The 20,618-nt window shown below is 33.3% G+C and overlaps 1 protein-coding gene across 1 annotated transcript in view; it reads right to left on the bottom strand.

Annotated features, from left to right (window-relative positions):
* Positions 1-20,258, bottom strand: part of LOC149547292 (protein HOTHEAD-like) — a 47,272-nt gene extending 27,014 nt beyond the window's left edge. The window contains exons 1-2 of the mRNA XM_089791577.1: positions 19,925-20,258; positions 19,177-19,827 (exon numbers count right to left, since the gene is read on the bottom strand). Coding sequence (XP_089647703.1) covers positions 19,177-19,827; positions 19,925-20,015 — 742 coding nt within the window. The 5' untranslated portion in view covers positions 20,016-20,258. The remainder of the gene's footprint in view (positions 1-19,176; positions 19,828-19,924) is intronic.
* Positions 20,259-20,618: the final 360 nt, after the last annotated feature.

Here is a 20,618-nt window from a genome sequence, read left to right as displayed (position 1 = left end):
GTTCTCTAGTCTGTAGTTATCAAAGTTGGATAGTTCAAATGTAGTGAGTCTTCCCACTATTCCTTCAAAGGTTAGTGTGTTTTCTTGTACACACCTTAGCTCTTGGATGGATGAGGCTCTAATAGAATAGATAGGGATCAGAGTTCTCAAATATTTGCTACTAACAGTCTCTTCTTCCAAAACACCACCCAAACTCCTTATTGCACTTACCACTCCTTTCAATCTAGCGCCATATTGAGTGGCATTTTCTCCTTCCTCCATCTTCATGTCATCAAAATTTCCTCTCAGGCTTTCTCTTTTAACTCTTTGAACATTATGATCTCCTCCATAGATGTCTGATAAGGCTTTCCACATCTTGCATGTACTATCACATCCTTTGATGTCATCATATTCAACATAGCTAAGTGTAGAGGCAATTTCTAGCATTGCCTACTTGTGCTCCTTCCTTTTGTTCAAATCATCAATAGAGAGGGGTCTTGCAGGATCTGTATGTTCCACTATAATTGATGTCTTTGCATAGTCGCCTATTGATCCAAGGTGCAATTTCATTAGACTTTTACATGCAAAAAAGTTGTGTTTTTTGACCTTGGGAACATCTCTCTTGGACATCTTCATCTTCCTGATGTGATTACCTTGAAATTGAATTAGCAGATGGCTCTGATACCAATTGTTAGAATTCTTTAGAATAACTAAGAGAGGGGGGGGGGGGGGGGGTGTGAATCAATTATTCAAGGCCCAATATGTCCAATTCAAACTTTTTTCACTTATCTATAATGAGCCCATTCAACCTATCTTATATCCAGGCTTAATCCTTTATTCTAGTAGGTTATCATAAATCAATATGTAGTAATGAAACACATGAAATCAACACATAACACAGATATTTATGTGGAAACCCAATTTGGGAAAACCACAAGTAACATGCTACCTTCTTTCTCACCCTTCTGAAGTGATGCCCTATTAAAGGCCTACCTTGTTAAAGGCTACAACACATTGTTAGATGTGACCCTGTTTAAGGATTTCAACACCCTATTAGGAGTGTGCCTTGTTAGAGGACTTTAAAACATTCAACTTGGAATGTCACCCTATTAAAAGATTTACAAATGGTTGTTAGGCCAACCTAAATCCATAAGATTTTCAATCACCTTGTTAGAGGCTCTACCACCTAGTTGTTAAGCTAACATATCACAATAGGATTTCCAATATCTAATACAATTGCTAGAGAGTATTCAAAAGTCTTTGACTTGATTTAACTTAGAACTTAACCTTGTAGAACTCAAATCATACTTTAGCTCACAACTCTTTCTTGGCTTCCTTCCTTTGTAGTTCTGACAACTTGTCCGCCCTTACAAGTTCTGTCTCCTTGAGTCTTTTTCTCATTGTGCCAGTGCAATCTTCTTCTAATGGTCACTTGATAAAATCAGATTCTATATGCTATGTTCTTCCTCACTGTGCCTTCTCTTGGACACTTCACACTTGCCCATGGGTGAACCCACAATAATGGGTTCCACTTTAGTGGGACGAACAAAAATGAAAAAAATTTCAAAATTTCAAAATTGAGTTTACCATATGTTCGCCCGAACATATTTCATATGTTTGCGCGAACATATGTGGTATATATGTTCACGCAAACATGATTTGCATGTTTGTGCGAACATAGGTTCACATGAACATGGTAAACGTGTTTGCGCGAACGCCATGTTCACACGAACATGCAAAATCACAAAAAATTTAACCTTTTTTTCTTTTTTTCTTTTTTTTGCTCTTTTGACTGCCATAATTGTAGGAGAATGATCTCCTACTGTAAAATAAAAAATGTCAAAATGTGCTTCTCGGAGCAAGCTTTCCAACGACTATAATTTTATTACATAATTTAATCATTAAGACTTTCAAATATGAGTTTAACTCATTATAGGTTCATTACCGATTGAACATCAACCGACTTTGACACCTCGGGAAAATTAGTAATTTAGGTCAAAAAAATTTTGAAAAATATGGAGGCACTGGCTTATTGAGATACCTTTCTATTCAAAAAAAAAAAAAAAGGTTTATGATAAATTGACTTCAAATTATCTGTGTCAAACGGAACGTATGTCTGAATTATGGTTCATGTCACTTCAAAACTTCATAAACTATACAATATTCAACAAAAATAAATCAAACCAAATGCAGACACTAGATATTGATGTTACAAATCCAACGCAGAAAGAATTACTTCATTATCATTTCTAGAAAAAAAGTTGTGTGTCAAATGGACTATCACTTTTTAAAATATTGAATTTTATTATGTACCACTTTTTGGAGGAGATAAAAAAAATTGACATAAATAATTTTTTTTTTTTAGATTAAAAAATATGGTTACAAAGTAGGAACAAAGTACTCAAAATCACTAGTTTATGTCTTCTTGAAATTATTTATAGTTTTGGAGATATAGTCACTTGAACGTGACGTTTGTTGGAAAAATATTGATTTCAGAGTCAAAATTGGTCAAAAAGTGGAACCCATTATTGTGGGATCACCCCCATACTTGGCCTCTTCCAACCACTCTGTTGGTGTTTGAAAACGTTACCCATTTCCAATTACCCTAATGAGAACAAGATGCATCTAGGGGTAGCTAACTCCCATTATCAACACATCCATTTAGGCACTAGGCCAACTATAAGCCATGACCCTTCTTCTTCTTCAGGCTCTGCAAAACCTAGGCGGGTGGACCTACAGATTCTTTATATGGTACCAGTTGTCAAAGCATACATTGAATCTAATATGAAGTAGATAAAACCCTTATTTCTCCTGATAACTCATGAAATGACATCCATCTACAGTAGCTAAATGTAGATCTAGGAATCTCATGAGCTGAGTGAGGGCATTCTATTATAGCTCTTCAACATGAAAGGGGAAAAGCGTTTGATTATTGATGTTGATCTCAGCAAAACCTCAAATATGCAGCAGTATAACAGGTGATCCTATAAGTGATCAGTGCCTTATCTATTGGGCAATTCATACAAAAACCTAACACACATCCCTGAAAATCACTGATATGTGCCATACATCAAGACTTCTTGATCTATCTAACCACTTTGTGAATTAGAGATCTGCATCCTTCTGAATCTCATACTCGACTTATCCCTTCATGAAATCTGCAATCCTATGATGAAGAATCAAGCATTTACATAACTCTTTGAGTCATAAGCAAAATAAATCAACATATACAACCAATAAGTTGCAACTGAGTTTCATATTCTTTGTTTACAAAACACAAAAGATCACAAACAGCATGAATTAGAGACAAGATATCAGAATGAAGATTGACTTGATGTTGCCTTATCATTCATTTTCTTGAAACAAATTACAATAAGATGCATGAAATTTAAATGCAAAGCTACCTAACAGATCAAACTATCTGTATTCTTATTTCTTGTTGTTCATTACATGAGAAATTTGCTGAAGAATGGTATCACAGATCTGAGAGAACTCAAGATTGGAACCATCAATGGCCTCTCAGTTACAAAAAAAACTGGAACCCTTACAATGACAGAAAGAAAGAATGATATAGCCCAGATGAATTCCCGGATCTGATTTTAGAATGCAAGTGTCCACTTGGAATTCAATCTCTTGCAACTGGAAAACCTCTCTCTTCCCTCTTCCCCTTTTGATCTAATCTTGTTTTATCATTATCTTGCAACTGATTTGCAAATGTCTATTTTTGAATGATGAAAACCTGCTGAGTCACCAAAATATCTGATTTACCCACTGAAATGCTAGTGAAATTTTAGTTTTTACTAAATGAATCTGCTCAAATTTTGACCCATACTGCATTTCAACTATTTTTTAACCATATTCAAATCAATATCATGTCAAAAATTAAATCTGAACTTCCTAGTCTGTATATAGTTGGAATTCAGGTACCTGAGACAAATCCCCCTATAGCTTGAACCAGTGGCATTCTGTGCAAAAACAAACTTCAGAATTGAAAAGTTCGTCTCTTGTCGTTTTCAGTGATATATAACATCATGTATTTTTCTTTCCAAAAACACCCTGAATCACATTTTGAAAATAACTGCTCTGCTAAGAGTGTTCAGGTCTGTATTTAAAATAATTTCAAAAATTTTTAAGTTTAAACTTTAGGAAATAAATTTTTCAATTTAAAAGACCCTGCATGTCAGTTTCTTGGCAAAATAATTTTAAAATGAAAATTTTTAAATCATTTTATTTTTCCTAGCCTCTTTAATTTCGGGTCAACTCCAGGTTTGACCAATGCCACGTGTCACTTTTTGATTGGCTATTGACTCTTGCCAGATTCCTGAGTTTTTCAGCGACCTCGCTATGTCGCTAGCCAAATTTTTCAAGATTTTTCGGCTAGCAAGGTAGCGACTACTGGATTTTTGGACTTTTTCGGTCGAATTTGAATTTTTTGACAAACTTGAATTTTCCGGCAACGTTTTTGGATTTTGCTTCAAAATTTAACATAGGCGTCCTACCAACTGGCCGACCATAGGCCCATGCACATGAGCTGGCTTTCACAAAAGTCTCTTGTCTTTTAGACATTATAAGATGTGTAAGCCTTTGTATTTAAAGACATAAGAAAATTATTTCCCACTCAATGTGGGATAATACTTACTGCATTTGCCTCAACTCCCCTGTAGATGCTAATTTCTACACAATAAAGAGCTATCCAGCTCCTTTGGCATGAGTTGCTTATTCTAAACGTGGAGCTCCATCCTGCTGGTCATTTTTTGCTATGAATCTACAAACTTTTCATGGTAATGGTCATTTCTTATGCACATGGGCATTTATAATGCAACTGCTCCCTTCAAAAATGTGGATGCACCTTTAGAGAAGCCATGGGCTTGAAAAATGGGGGTTCTTTGCTTCCTTTTTTATGCACATATGGTCTTTTATTCATTGCTTGCTGCAAAAACGTGAATAACATGCTGCCTTGAGCTTTGTTTCAGTAGCAAATCTATTCATTTTTCTAAAAAATGTGGATGCTTCTTCCTTTGTGGATGCTTGTTGTTGTACTCTTTATTTTCTTCAGACATGGAGCACATCTTCTATGTTGAAAACTACCTCTCAGCGGCAACTTTCAAATTGAGACTACAATGTGGGAGAGAGCAGCCTTTATGCAATCTTTTCCTTAATTCAATGTGCAAACTCACAACAAAAAGCTTCATTGTGCTTGTGGATTTTAATTGATGTGGAAATTTCTTCATTAATACTATCTTTTGAATCTGCTGGCAAATCAGCATCATATTGTGATCCTCTAAACCTCTTTAATGGAACACTTTCCAAATTCTCTCTTTCTTGAATCTTCACATGCTCCTTGTATTTTGCTTTTAAGAAACCATTTCCACCATTTAATTTTTCATAAGATTGAATCATATGCATAATGATCATCAATTCATTATTTTAAACTCACTTTTAATCAATTCTACAAATTGTGAATTAGTGTCTGGAGGCATGTCGGTTGTATATAAAACTTGATCTAATCAACTTACCAAGCCACGAAAATCGGCATGAGTGTTCAATCCTGCATACTCTATCACACTGCAAATTTTCAACCCATGATGGATTCCCAGTCAAGAGATTTTAATTGCCGAACATCCATACTTAAATCACCCTACAGGCAAACAATGTTTAAAAACATAAATTGGGCTCGGGTTCGGCATTATAAACTGGGTTATTGATCACTTGGGGTTTTGAAAACTAGGATATAAGTTCTTTGCCATGAATAGAATATAATTCCATGTTTTGGGCTCATGAGGAATCACAGGGCACATTTGGCGAATTTTCAAAAACAGGCACTTGGAAATTTTAACTGAGAAATGTGTCAAAAAGTAATTTTTAGAAAATGTACGGACATAAGAAAGTATGCAAATGGATTTGTCATGACTTGGGAACTAGCACACTTCAAGAATTTTTAGGAGACAACACAATAATATAATCCATTTAGGCTCACCAATCACAAGATCAAAGTTATAATGTGCCGAACAAGGGTACGGATCAATCAGGATACCTTAGCCGTAACAAGATAATATAAACTGCATATTTGATCATTTAGCAAACTGATCAAATGGATTCGACATGATCTCAAAATTTGAACATATGAAGTGTCTTACCCCTAGAACATAATGCAAAAAGATTTTTTTCATTTGGGTCAACTGGGTCAAAGATATGATTGGTCGAACAGGGCTTCCTAGAATTGTGAACAACTAGTCAAATGCACAAAATAGTAAATGACCAACTTTGGGGGGTGCAAAACCTAGTCAAATGGATTTGAAATGACTTGAAAATTGAAACATAGGTTCTCTTTTATGAATACTAAACATCCCCAAAGTGGTTAGTCATGACACATTCCTGGGTAAAAAATATTCAGATGCAAACTGGGCCTCTGATCGCTATTTGACACTTGGGCAGAATTGTAAATTTTGACACTAGCTCAAAATGAGACTTCGTCGAATGGTTCGAAATGTCAGTTTAACTTCATAGAACACATAGATGCACTAAATGAAAGGTGTTAGAAGCATTAAACACCTCTTAGGCCTCAGACTAACAACCGGGTACAATCTCATTTAAAAGCATTTAAAGGCTTGATTTTTTCAATCATTCTCAAAATTGACCATGCAATTTTTAGTCCCAACACACTCTTAACTACTCTTAGACACTATATGATCTCTAACCTATAAATCCTTATATAGAAGTCTATAATACATTTCCCTACTCAATTCTTCCCACTCATTACTTGAATTGACTTGGAAAGATACAATATATCTTTCCCTCCAATTTGTTTCTTCTAGAAACTTCATGTTGAACCCATTTGCATTCACCTAAAAACAGTTAGCATAAAACTTTGTGACACCAACTAATTATCCTTATCTTCCACCTGGTTCAAAAAATTCAATGTAACAACCTTATCATCTCTAATTTGGAAAATCTTTGAATTTTCAAATAATGCAGCAATTTGGCACTGTTGAAATACTGGTGCTTGGCACATACGACATTACTCAACATTAACTATGGTTTACTGATACTTGGCACCTACTATGGATTCACTTAGCATCCATTAAATTTTACTGATGCTCTGCACTTTAACTTTACTTGACACCTAAAGTTCACTCGGCACACACTAGATTTATCATTTGCTCGGTTGCAACTAAAAATTTTCTCAGCTTGAACTAGCTTGCTCGACACTCACTGATGAACTTAGTTAAGCTTTGTAGTCAACCTTGTTAAAACTTATCCTTCTAATGTATCTAAGTGTGTCCAACCTCTATACCTTAAAATATGTTATGAATACATCATTTAATCAATGTCTTAGTTGATCCTTATATTTCATTACAACAATATAACTCAACCTTTCCCTTAAGTGCTTTTGTTACCTCTTATTGATTAATAACTCCTCATTAATCAACTAAGTGATAGTACTTGGATCATATAAGAAATTGTCATTCTAGCAAATAGCAGGTTTGGCACAGTGACAAAATAATGATTGAAAATATTCTTAATCAACTTCATCATTCTTCAACAATGATCTTTTCAATCATTTTCCAACATATTTCCAAAGTTAATTTCGATCCTTAGTGTGTGAGGTTTAAGGTTTGTCATTTATTTGCATGTATGTATGCATGTATATATGTGTATACATATACATATACATATATATATGTGTTTGTTTATGTTTATTTGTATACTGAAAATATTTTATAAAAGTCTTATGTTTTTTATATTGAAACTACAAAAGAAGTAAAATTAGATAAATGCAATTTGTTTTGTTATATTTTGAAATATATAAGAGATAAAAAGTTAAAATTATAACTTTTTATTTTATTTTTCTGTTATTTGTATACATTAAGAAACAATGTGAAAGAATTTTGGATAACTTTATTCTGACAACTTTAAATAGGTTCAAACTTGAGCTAGCAACAATATGGAGATACAAGAAACTTATATATTTTCTCTCTTCCATATAAGATCATAATAATGATATAAATGTTGAATCACACACACACACAAACATGTGCACATGCGGCGTGCGCGTGCACACACACCCACACACACACACACACACACACATCTGTGTGTGTGTGTGTGTGTGTGTGTGTGTGTGTGTGTGTGTGTGTGTGTGTACATATATATCTATATATGTATATGTATACATACATATATATATATATATATATGTGTGTGTGTGTGTGTGTGTGTGTGTGTGTGTGTGTGTGTGTGTGTGTGTGTGTGTGTGTATACACACACACACACACACACACACAAACATACATATATATGTGATCACAAGGATATCATTTTTATTTTATTTTTGATAACAATGGCTTCACCATTATATTTTATTAGCTGCTTTGGTGAGGCTCCAAGAGGAAAGAAGTAGGAAGAAATCTCCCCTTCTTTGTGATACAAAAATAAAACTTTACTGCTCACATATATGAGATGCTACAAAAGACTACCAGCCAAACCATCCTATTGTGAGCTTCATCAGCCCATTAGCTTCTAGGATAATTGGGAGACTATGGGAAAATTACTTCCATATCAAATAGATCCAAGAAGTTGTGAGTATAGACAAACTAAAAGACATCCTTCTAATCTCATTGCACTGACCCACAATCCAATAACACATCTCTATTTGTGAGCCAATCAGCCATGTGATTAGCTTCCCTATAGCAATGAGAAATTTTGAAGTCTTCAAATATGGAAAGAAGTTTAGAAAAATGACGAAGGATATATTTAATTTTCCAATTGGAAATATTTCTAGTGGATAAACATGAAGTAATAAGATGAGAATCTCCCTCAACATGAATCTTCTTAATGCCAAGGTCCAAAGCCTCCTGGGCATTAGATAATAGAGCCCTCTCTTCTGCCACATTACTGAAACCCATGTGTAATATGCTCTATGCTTCTTTGATGATACAACCACAACTATCTTAAGGACCCATCTTACTCTCTAGACCCTTGGATTTCCTTTGGATGTTTCATCAAAGTTCAGTTTAACAAAGCCTATATCCAGGGGCTTCCATTTGACATCCCTTCTAATATCTAGTTTTCTCTTTTTACCTACCAAGACTCCCTTAAATGGAAGATTAATTCTCTACCAATTGTTAAGTATTTTGGAATCCTTAGTTGTGAAGGTTTGAGATAAAGACTTGGACCTAGATATATAGGAGTTGACCTTTTTTGAAATAGAAACTTTTACACCTTGGATAACTTGATGAAGCATACAACTTTCCTTCCTAAATATCCTCTTGTTTCTCTCCTACCATAGACACCAAGAAATTTCTTCTAGAATGACCCTCTATATGCAAGAAAAAAATGAATCCTTATGGAGAAGTGGCCATTAGAAGAGAAATAGATGAAGCTGATTATGTAGAGGACCTTGCCAACCTAATTTTTGAAGAGCCCAACACCACACTTCATTGGAGAATTCACACTTAACTAATAAATTCTTGGTATCCTCAATAAATTTTCCTCAAAGAACACAAGAAAAACTATCAAAAATTTCTAGCCTCTTCATGATGGTAGTTGATAAGATTCTGTTGTGAAGAGCTAGCTATAAGAATGAGCCAGCATTAGGCAAAACTGAGTTGTGATAGCAAAAATGAAACAACATGTTGTTGTCTGGGATTATATTCATTGAAAGAGATAGATATCCTTGTTTAACTAAATACCTAAGACTTGATGTCTTAGTCTATATCGAATAATCATCCTCCTCATTTTAAAGTAGGGGTATTTAGTGAAGAATTTTAGAAGGATGGTTTTTTCCTCAACTCCTTCTAGATTTCTTGCATAACCCCCTCAATATTTAATATAGACATATAGTCTATAAAAAATAACCAATCTAGCCTATGATAAATGAGGATTGGAGTTTAATGAAGGTTGACAATTCCAAGAGTTTGTCCAGAATAAAGCTTTATTAGCTGAGTTGACAACCCAAGATAGATAAGGAAGAATGATTCTTCTATATTTGACCAAAAAATTCCACATTGTTGAACCCTGAGGAGTATTTTTCACTGTAAGGATTCTAGAAGGATCATCTGAATTCAAGTACTTGCATTTCAATATTCTTGCCTACAAAGCTTGATGATTCTCATAATACTTCCAAGGTAGTTTATGAAGGATTTAAGAAAATATGAAAATCAAATCCATGAAGCCCTTGAATACCTACATGTAGAAACCTGTAATAGAGAAGAAAAAGACAAGAAGAGGCAAGGGTTTGACCTGAAAAACATGCAAAATTGTATATTCAAATGAAGAAAACATAAAGATTTAGGAAGAGATCAATCCTTATAGAAGGAGATTGAAACCTGAAAAGGGTAACCTAAGGGTAAAAGATATTTAATAATTACTAATTACTTATTAAATAGAGAATGCATAAAGAAAAATCTCAAGAAGGGAGAAAAGGTAATTTAATAAATGAAATGAAATTAACCATTTTCTCTGACACCCCCTCAAGATGAGCAACAATGTAGTTACAAACAATGCAGAAGGAAACTACAATACAATGCTAAAAGTAAATTTGGGTTTCAACAATAAGGCTTGATGAGGTATCCAATCACAAAAAAATCTCTGTAAAATGAAGAAATAGAGAAAACCTAGTGAGAAAAACTCGACTCCAAAATGACATATCTAAAAACCTAGTGAAGGAAAAAAGAAGCCTCTAAACTAGAGGAATGTTCCAGAAAATAGGAACAAAGAGTGATCATGAAGAAAGTCACTAAAGCATGAAGAAGCCACAAACTCTATCAAAAGGAAACTACTGATCTATAGAACCTCCTCTGAAATATAACTTGACCAAGTATAGAAGACTGTAATCTGCATCAAATCAGGAGGCAACCAAAGGCAAACAACTGAACTCAAAAATACAAATGTCATGAAACACCAAAGCCTGAAGAATTGATCAATCAAACCAAGGAACCATGAGAAACAACAGGAGCCCCTCCCCCCAATACAGATAAGGGTGAGGTGATAGATAACTAAAAAATTGGACCAAGAGAACTGCATGTCAAGGAATCATGATCAAGATGCATAGAAGAGTACATAAGTGTGTACTGAGGTGATCAATCTCAGACACTTCATGAGGCTAATGTCATGGAAGGGACACTCACTAGAAAAAGGAAAATGGTAAACAAAGGCAAAAATTCAACCCCCCATGGCACTTTATCATAGTAATGCATGTACAATAAGGTACAAGACATAGTGGATCCCAAGAATACAATAATCTGCATGAGTGTCCTCAGATGACACTACTCGAATAAGACAGAAAAGCAAGGCAAAAAACTGAAATAAAAATACATATGCAATATGACACTTCATCTTAATGTGTTTTCATAAAAATGCTTACAAATGATATCAACAATGATCAAAAATGGAAAAGAGTTGATGCAATAGATAGTAGAGCCCAAAAGAAGAGATCCCATGCTATGAAAATGATCCTCGAACCTGAAACATCCAAGATATCCACCATTGAGAAAAAACCATGATAGAAAAAGCATGGAGTAGAATTTAAAAGAAATTATAGCATTTATGAAAAGATGATGGAACCAGCTTTCCAAAAGTATATTTTTTTCAAAAGATAGAGATGGGATGCTCAAGATATGCCCTCCTGAGGGAAAAATTGCATCAAAACCAAAAAACTCCTGCACCACTATCACCGTCTTGGAACTAGATTTTTGGCAATTCTTTTGGATCAAAAAAAGACCTCTGTATTCTCAATTTACAACCAAAAAAAATAGTAGGTCAAAAAAGGACCTAAAGGGCATGCAAGAGTGCTGGCATCATACTGGCATCATCATTCCACTAGCTTAAATTTGATGGCATACTAGTCATGCAGCAAAAAAAGGACTACAACATGGCATGCCACATGGCATTGATGTGGTAATGGGCCCAAAGCAAGGTGACATGGCACTTCACATGTGGCAAGTGCCAATGGTGCCATGTGAGCAGAGTGTACAAAGTGGTTACAAAGTGGAGGAGGCGAAGCGGCTAGTGGAGGTGGAGTGGTGATCGTTGGTGGTACAATCATAGTAGTGGGGCCGTCATGGAGGGTAGAGTAGAGGCATCGATGGTGATTTCCAGAACCCAACATCGATGATAGCCAGAGTCCTTTTGCTTTGTAGGACTGTTGGTGGTTATCACCAATTGTTAGCAGTCTCAATGATCACTAGTGGTTTTTAAAAGTATAGCGGTGTAAAATCCACAATTTTTTTTTAAATATTTTTTATTTTTAATAAAAATCTCCCTCTATGTGTAGAGGTTGTATGACCCTACCAGACAAAAACATTTTGCCTCCCGCATCAATTTTGTCCAAAATGGACAAACTTTATATGGAAATAGGGGTTTTGACACCTTTTGGATCCATCCGTGAAGTTCGTTTGGCCTCAAACTACTTCAAAAATTAGTGACCCCCCCTATTTTCTTAGAAAATACCTGAAAACTCTAGATTTGATCCATCAAAACTTTGTTCTTTCTTTTTCTCCAAATACCAAACAAGTTATAGTAGATTTGGATCTAATACCATGAAAGATTTTAGAAAATATGCAAATCAAATTGATGAAGCCCTTGAATACCTACATGTAGAAAACTTGTCACAGAGAACAAAAAGATAAGAAGAAAAACATGAAAATTGTATATTTAGATGATGAAAAAGATACATATTTACATATTTACAAAGATCAAAACCCAAAAAGGGCAACCTAATAAGTTACAAAGCGTAACTTAAAGGTAGAAACTAATTAATTATTAATTATTAAATAGAGAATGAAAAAATGGATAAAGAAAAATCTAAAGATGTGAGAAAAGACAATTTAATAAATGAAATTAAATTAACCTTTGTCTCTAATAGTTTAGCCCCCAAACTAATATTTCTTTCATAGATATTATTTAACCTTTCCCTACCAAGGTCTTTTGGAGTGCATATATTGTCCCAAGAAATAAGAGGGACTTTTTTCTTATTATCTAAATTACCTTTCCAAATGAAATCTTTGATCAAGTTCTTGATGACCTCCAAAACTCACCTAGGAGTTGAGAGAACTGACATAACAGAGTTAGGAATTGAAGTGAGGAATGATTTTGCTAATAGGATTCTTCCTACCAAAGACAACCACCTAGCCTTTGCATAGGCAATTCTACTTAGGTAATACTTTGGATAATGTTGTCTTGTAATGTAGCCTTAACTAGTCCACGAAAAAGGGGCATTCCCAAATATTTACAGGGAATCTCAGTAATCGAAAAACCTAGGTATCTATGGATGGTATTTTGGATGAGAGGGGTTGTATTGAAGAAGAAAATATTTTATTTAGTAACATTAAGATTCTGGCCTGAGGCATTACAATATTCATCTAGAGTCTCCTTATTGACTAAAGCTTCTAAGAGGGCTACCTTCCCAAATAATAGGGAATCATCTCAAAATAAGGTGTGAGTAATTGAAAGTTGAGATCTAATAGAGATGCCTGCCCAAATTTTCTTTGAGTTCTTGTACGCAATCAATCTGCTAAGGCCCTCTACCATATAAATGAACAAGAAGGGAGAAAAAGAATCACCTTGTCCTTAAATAGAATACCCTTTAAATTTTTAAATAATAATATAAATTGATATCAACTTAAACATAAATTTATATGATACATTATAAGTTTTAAAAAAATATTATTAAAAAAATTGTTAACATTTTAAAAAATAAGATAGACTTCAATATAGCTTACATAGATCTATTGCATTTTTTTTTTTGGTTGCGAAGGGTGTCCCCACAACCCAAGCCTAGCGGGTTCCCTTATAAGGTGAGCTTGGAGTGAGACTAGTCCCTATGGCCACGAGATAGCCAACACTCCCCCCAAGTGTCTGCGGTGGGGTAATGGCAGTTAGGACAATCAAACTGAGATCGTGGGGATCACCTAAAAACCTCAAACTAACTCACCTAACTTGTGGGGGCTAATCTACTATATATTAGTGTATGTATTTTTTAAATATATTTTTATTGGAATTAAAGGTTTAGTTAATATATTAGAAATAAAATAAGATTAGGAAAAACATGTATTATTAATAAGTATTTCTTATTTATTTAAATAACTTCTTTATGCTCAATTCTTTATCAAACTATATCTTCTATTAAAAAAATTAGCTTGTGATATCTTAAGTTCAAACACTTTTATTCTATGAGAGTTCTACTAAAGTTTAGGTAATAAATTCTAAGATTTTTCTTTGGAAATAAATGTCTTTAATTTTTTATTAAAATCTTGTATAACCTAAAAAAAAATGATATATGCATATTAAGTATAAATTAATTTAGATAGAAATATTATTTATAATAAATTTTAGTTTGTAAATATGTTAAAGCAATTTTCCTAACCTTCTCAAATAAATCATTTAGATTGTTCACTTTAGAAACTATATATATATTCCCCTACTAAAATAGTTTTTATATTTTAGAAATATCTTAAGACAATTCACATGAAATGGTTTATGTGTTTCCAATATTTTATTTGTCTCTTTAATTTCCATGCTAAAAAAACTTGGATCACAATTTGTAATATTTAAGTATGTAATATCATGTTTTAAAGAAAATAATTTTTTTTTATAAATAAAAGCTAGATAAAATCCATGAAATGAGGAGGGAGAAAAAGAAATTAGATTTTTTTTTAGAAATATAGAGTAAGAAAGTGGAAAAAGGGTAAGTTTTATTATGAGGAAATATATCAAAAATATAAAAAATGGATAGAAGTTTGCAAAAACCACACATATAAGCCTATCATCTTAAAAATAGTTTCTATAAACACAAAGCTTCTTCTCTTAAAAAAAAAAGGTTTCTTGCACCGTGTGTATAAGGTTTTCATTTGGTAAGCTAATCAGGTAATCAAAAAATATTTTTTAGAAATTATAAATTTAATAATGAGATAGTTATACAATTAGAAATATCAAATTTATACTAAAATAAATTAAAAAAATAGATTTTGATTGGTAGATATTGAACTTTTTAATCTCTAGTTTAGAGAGGAAATTAATAAAATACCACAATAGTATTTAGTCTACCAACAAGTAGTAATAAAGATATCAATGTTGAATCTTAGATTTTGTTTTACACTTGCATGTATGTATGCATGCATGCATCTCTACACATACACATGTATATGTCTACACATACCAAGTATATGTATATGTATATATGTACATGTAATCAATATATATGTATATACATATTTATATATGTCTATATGTGTATATTGAGAATATTTTATTGAATTCGTGTCTTTTTATATTGAAACTACAAAGATTTAAAATTAACTAAATGTAAAAAAAATCATTTATTCTAAAATATATAAGGGATGAATAGTTAAATGTAGATAACTTTTATGTTAATTTTTAGTTATTTTTATACATTTAAAAATAATGTGAGACAAAATATTGGATAACTTGATTGTTTCAACATTAAACAAGTTCAAAGATGAGCTAGCAATGATAAGGATATCAATGTTGAATCTTTTGTTTTTTTATTTATAGAATAATAATAAACATTCAATGTGTAATACACATTAATTTCTAAATGATGTCAACTTTGAAATTTTAAAATAGAACTCAGTTTATTTTTGTAGAAACATAGACATCTTTAATAAAAATAATAATGATACGAAAACTCCTATGAAAATAAAGTTATCATCATAATGTGGAATGCATATTTTCCTATTTTAGACATTTTTTATATCATTATGTTGAATCTTTAATTATTTTAAGATTTATTTTTATTGAAATTTTAAGGGTCATGTTAATGAGTAGCTCAAGATCAACGAATTTTACTAGTAGAATATTAAACAAAAAAAGGAAATAGTTTGTGTTCAGTTTATTGAAGTGGATCACCAATCTAAAGAAAATTGTATACCCTCTTGAGAGAAAAAAAATGAAGCGTAGTAATAGAGTAAGAAAAGGATTATAATTTTAAATTAAATTTTACATATTGTTTAAGATTTAAATGTTTATACATAAAATAAAAATCATAGACTAAAATGAAAATGGTAAAGATTATTATTTGTAGTCTTTAGAAAATTTTAGTTTCTTGATTTTTGTTCTCTTAAACTATTGAAAATATTATTCTGTTTGAGATTTATTATTTTTCTATTAAGGGTTAAAACAAGTTTTTATAGGGGACCCAAAATCTCAACATACATAATATAATATTAATAAAAGTATATTAGTTAAACTATGCTGGAAAAGAAAACAAGTACCCCCAAACAACCACTATCCCATGAAAGACCAACAATAAATAAAAATAAGGACCAACACAAAAATCAGATGGAAGAAATAAGCTAAATTTGCAAAATGACAAAAAATGAAAAAGACTAAATAACTAAACCAACATTAGACTACATCAAGAACCAACTCCTGTTTTTTTCCTTAATCTTTTCCACGACCGCTTTGGCATCTTCTTTGATCTATTATTCATTCTTGACCTTCAACTTGCTCATTAAGGATCTAGTTATTTTCTTTCCAAGAGACTCTTCAATACCCTTGGTCTCGTCCAAGCCCAACACAATATTTTTGTCTGTGTGTTTGTCCACATTGTAAATATTTATTAATACTCTTCACAAAATCCTCCAACCATTAGCATGAATGCTGACAATATGCCTATGGGAGAGTGTCATATCATTCCTAAAGCATTGGAGAGATGGACAACATGACTATATGTTGCATTCATAATTTTGTTTTTCATTGATATCAACATGGTGTGAAGATTGGTAGAGTAGAAGACAAAGAGTAAGCTAGTATAGATCAAGGATTAATGATGAGGTCAAGCACAGTTTTGGACATGTTCTACAGATTGTCCTGATGATGTGGCTAAGAGCGCATGTAGGAAGTCAAATACTTGTAGCAGTTATTTGAGATTTACATAAGACAGTTTGCAAATAGGGTTCCTTAGAAGTGGTTTCTAGTGATCGAGTTATATCTCCTAACAGGTATAGAATTTGGATAAGTGAAATTAGATAGAGGTACAAATTCTTCTCTAATTTTTTTTTATTCAAAGACTATAACAAGTTTAAAATTGTACGTGAAGTTGACATAACCCTGATTTGTTGATTTTTCATTGCCGCTTAAGGTCATAGTTTGGTTGGCCATGATCCTGCACATACCCTGGGGTCTTATTATAATTGTAATTGTAATTGAGAAATCCTGAAGGCCTACTCAATGAATTATTTTGAGGATTTTCTATGAAGGAAATATATTTTCCTTGTGATAAAAAATGTAAGTGTATGTACATGTGAAGTATACTGTGAGTAAGAGATCAAAGGGATTTGGAGATCTAGTTTTGAGATATGAGAAGTGTTTGGTGGGGAAAAGGAATGGTGAGAGGATACAAAAAGAGTGTAGTTTTTTAGATTAGTTATTTTTTTTTATTTTGAAATGAATAATTTAGAGGCAAGTTCTATAGTGAGTTCATTGGTCTTGCCCTTGAAGTTGTTTGGGTAGTGGGTCCTTCTACCTTCTTAATCTGCTAATAGGGGTGGAACAACTCCTAACATGGTTAGAATCTCCTCACATGGATTTAAAGCCTCCTAACATGGATTGATATGTACTAAATGTATTTCATTGGATCCTAACAAAGTCCATCCTCTTACAAGGAACTAATATATTAATACAACATTTGTGGGTACCATCCTCACCATGGTTTTCCCTTTGGGCAAGGGTTTCCCTAGTTAACATATCTAGTGTTACTTTGTATGTGTATCTTCTTATGGTTGCTATTTATATTGATCACCTGTTTGAGATTTAATAGGGTTTATATTTAAGTTGTATTGATCTAATAATTGATCATTACTCTTCGTGCCCCATGCCATAAGTACAATAATCATTACTTGTCATGTCTGTAGGAATGTTTTTCATTAATAAGAAGAATTTCAAAACCTTCCACTTAAAAAAATACTTGGTCATTATCAATTATAGATTTTATATTTATGCATCCTATTAAATACTCATTCTACATAATGGGCTTTGAGCTAGCAACAATTAAGTTGGCAAGACCATCTGCCACTTTGTTTTCTTCCTTATGCATGTGGCATATAACCACCTTTTTTAAGTTATTCAAAATAGAATATTAAAAATATTCTAACATGATATTATGTATAGTAAATGAGAACTTGACCTTTTCTTCAAGTAATTAAAAATATTCTTGGATTCTCCTTCTATCGATATAACCATTAAATACCCAAGAAGAAGCACAATGGCCTTAATTGTAATACCACTTTTATTTCAAATATGAGCACCATAGAGAGAAACTCCCTAATTCCCATTTTCTCCAACCTTTTAGTAGACAATCCCATTTTGCATTCTCCACGTTTCCTTTAAAACTGTTATGAAAATTTTTAACTCCAGTAAATTTGATTTTGTCAGCCAACACTTCTAGTGTTCAAAAGACTTCCCTAAAATTTGAACAGGCTATTGTGCCTTTCTTTCCAGTGGTTCCACAAAATATGGAAGCTAGAAACAACCAAATGCCTTTTTCACTAGTAGTTTACAACATATCAACATTATCCTAGAATAGTCAAATCCACCAATCTGACATTCTTCCAGTAGTCCAGGACCTGTGAACCTAATCAAATGATACATCTATCCTTGAATGGTTCCATTCTCACGAATTAAAAGATCAGTTTTCAAAAAATCTACTTTTCTTCCCACTTTCCATCTAAGTCTAGACTGAATTAACTCTTTCTCGTATTGGATGCTGCACCCATGAGCCAAATTTTGGGTATTCAAGAATTGTACTTCCTCTGTAGGATTTTATCCTAATCCTTGTTGTCTTAAAAAATGCGCCAAATCTGCTTGGCCAATAGTGAAGAATTAAGTAATTTGATAGAGAAGATTTCCAGTCCACCCTTCGCTTAAGTATTATAGACCTTACCCCAAGAAACTAGTGCAAACCTTTTTCTACGGTATTCAAAAACATAGCTAACAATTTGAATAGTTTATGAGCATAAATTGATAGGTTTTGTAAAATAGATTTAAGAAGCAGGAGTATCCTTTCTTGTCTAAGAAGAGCACCCTCCCAACCAGCCTATTTCACATTAAATCTATTAAATCAATCATTTTCTGAAATTTATACTCCAAGATTCTAGCAATCTTCCCCTATCCCAGAATAGTGGTACTGGTAAAGAAGACAAAGCTTTTCTCCTAATAAAAATGAAGGTGCAAGCTTACCTGATGAGGAATCGAAGAGGATTCTTGTGGCTGTAGCATTCAGAAGTACCACAATATTATCTGGATTTGCATACTGCAGAAGATCTGCAGCTGTGTGCCTCCTCCCATTATTGTCAATTGTTGAAGCACTAATCTTGATCCCCTCCAAATGATCCACGGTATACCCATTATCAGGAACAATACCAGCTTCCAAAAATGCATCCTTCACTACGGAATTCCAGCGGAAAAGCTTGTCTGGTTTGAAGACATTCATCTTCTCCACCCATTCATAAGACTCATTCACAAGCTTCTCATCCCACTCCATCTCTCGAATGAAATCCAAGCTTGCCCTGCTGTAAAAACCGGCATTAATGGCGGTTCCACCTCCAAGAACTCTTCCCCTTACCAACTGCACACCGTCTTCTGAGACAAACCCTTGCATCACATAAGGAAAATCTTTGGGATCCCCAAAAATATTGAAAACACCTTTAATATCCATCGTATCGGGATTTCCATAGGGAGAATCTCCCCTTTCGAGAAGCAAAACAGAGTAATGCTGCGAGAGAGTTGCAGCCAGAGGACACCCTGCTGTGCCTCCGCCAACAACAATGTAATCATATGTTCTTGCGGCCGCCTTTGCAGCATCGAATGTCATAAATGGATATGGGTATTCTGCAAACACGAGGAAAAATAAAAATCCCCCTTAATGTAATGCCTATCCCAAAACACAGAAATTTGGAACAAAATTTTGTGAAATGCTCAAACTCACCCAATTTATGCTCTGCCATTGCTGAACAGTGGAGGCGGTGATGATTTGTGAAGAACAGAAGGCATGCAATGAGAAAGAAGAGAATCTCCATGTTTCCTCTACTCGATCTAATTCCTGGAATACACTTGCAATTGAGATCGATCTAATTTCCTTTTTAAATAGCTTTATATTTCTGTTGAAAATGATCACCGGCTCTGCATATTGCCGACTAACGTGAGAATTCCAAGATTCCCGTCAGGCGGTCTCCAAATTTGGCGGCAGTTTCGGCGACTGCTCCATTTTTGCACTGATATCGATCACTATGGACAAGCGATAGTGGCCACTGGCCAGGCTTTGTAATTTAAATAAGGATTATTTAGTATTTTACTCCAAAAATATGATACGTTTAAAACTTTGGTAGGCTTAATGCTCGGCGATGAGGGTTAGTCGATTAACCGGCTTCGTAAGCAGGGATCAATTCATTAACTCCCTTGATGTATATTTTTTAAAATAAAATTCAATTGATGTTATCTATTCAAGATTTAAAAATTTAAAAATACATAGATTCTTTGATGTCTATCTTGACTTATATTTCTTTTATGTTTGATAGTGAAGTATAATTGAATAAAATAAGATATATTTATGAATAAGTCCAAGTTAGATCACATGACTACTAAATTGAATATATATAAAGGATTTAATGTTTGGTTTTTCT

This window comes from Cupressus sempervirens, chromosome 7 (assembly GCF_028749045.1).
Source record: "Cupressus sempervirens isolate cs-2001-9-10 chromosome 7, ASM2874904v1, whole genome shotgun sequence".
NCBI classification, from domain to species: domain Eukaryota; kingdom Viridiplantae; phylum Streptophyta; class Pinopsida; order Cupressales; family Cupressaceae; genus Cupressus; species Cupressus sempervirens.
Note: the sequence above shows the minus strand (reverse complement) of the source record. Positions and strands in the feature narration are given on the sequence as shown.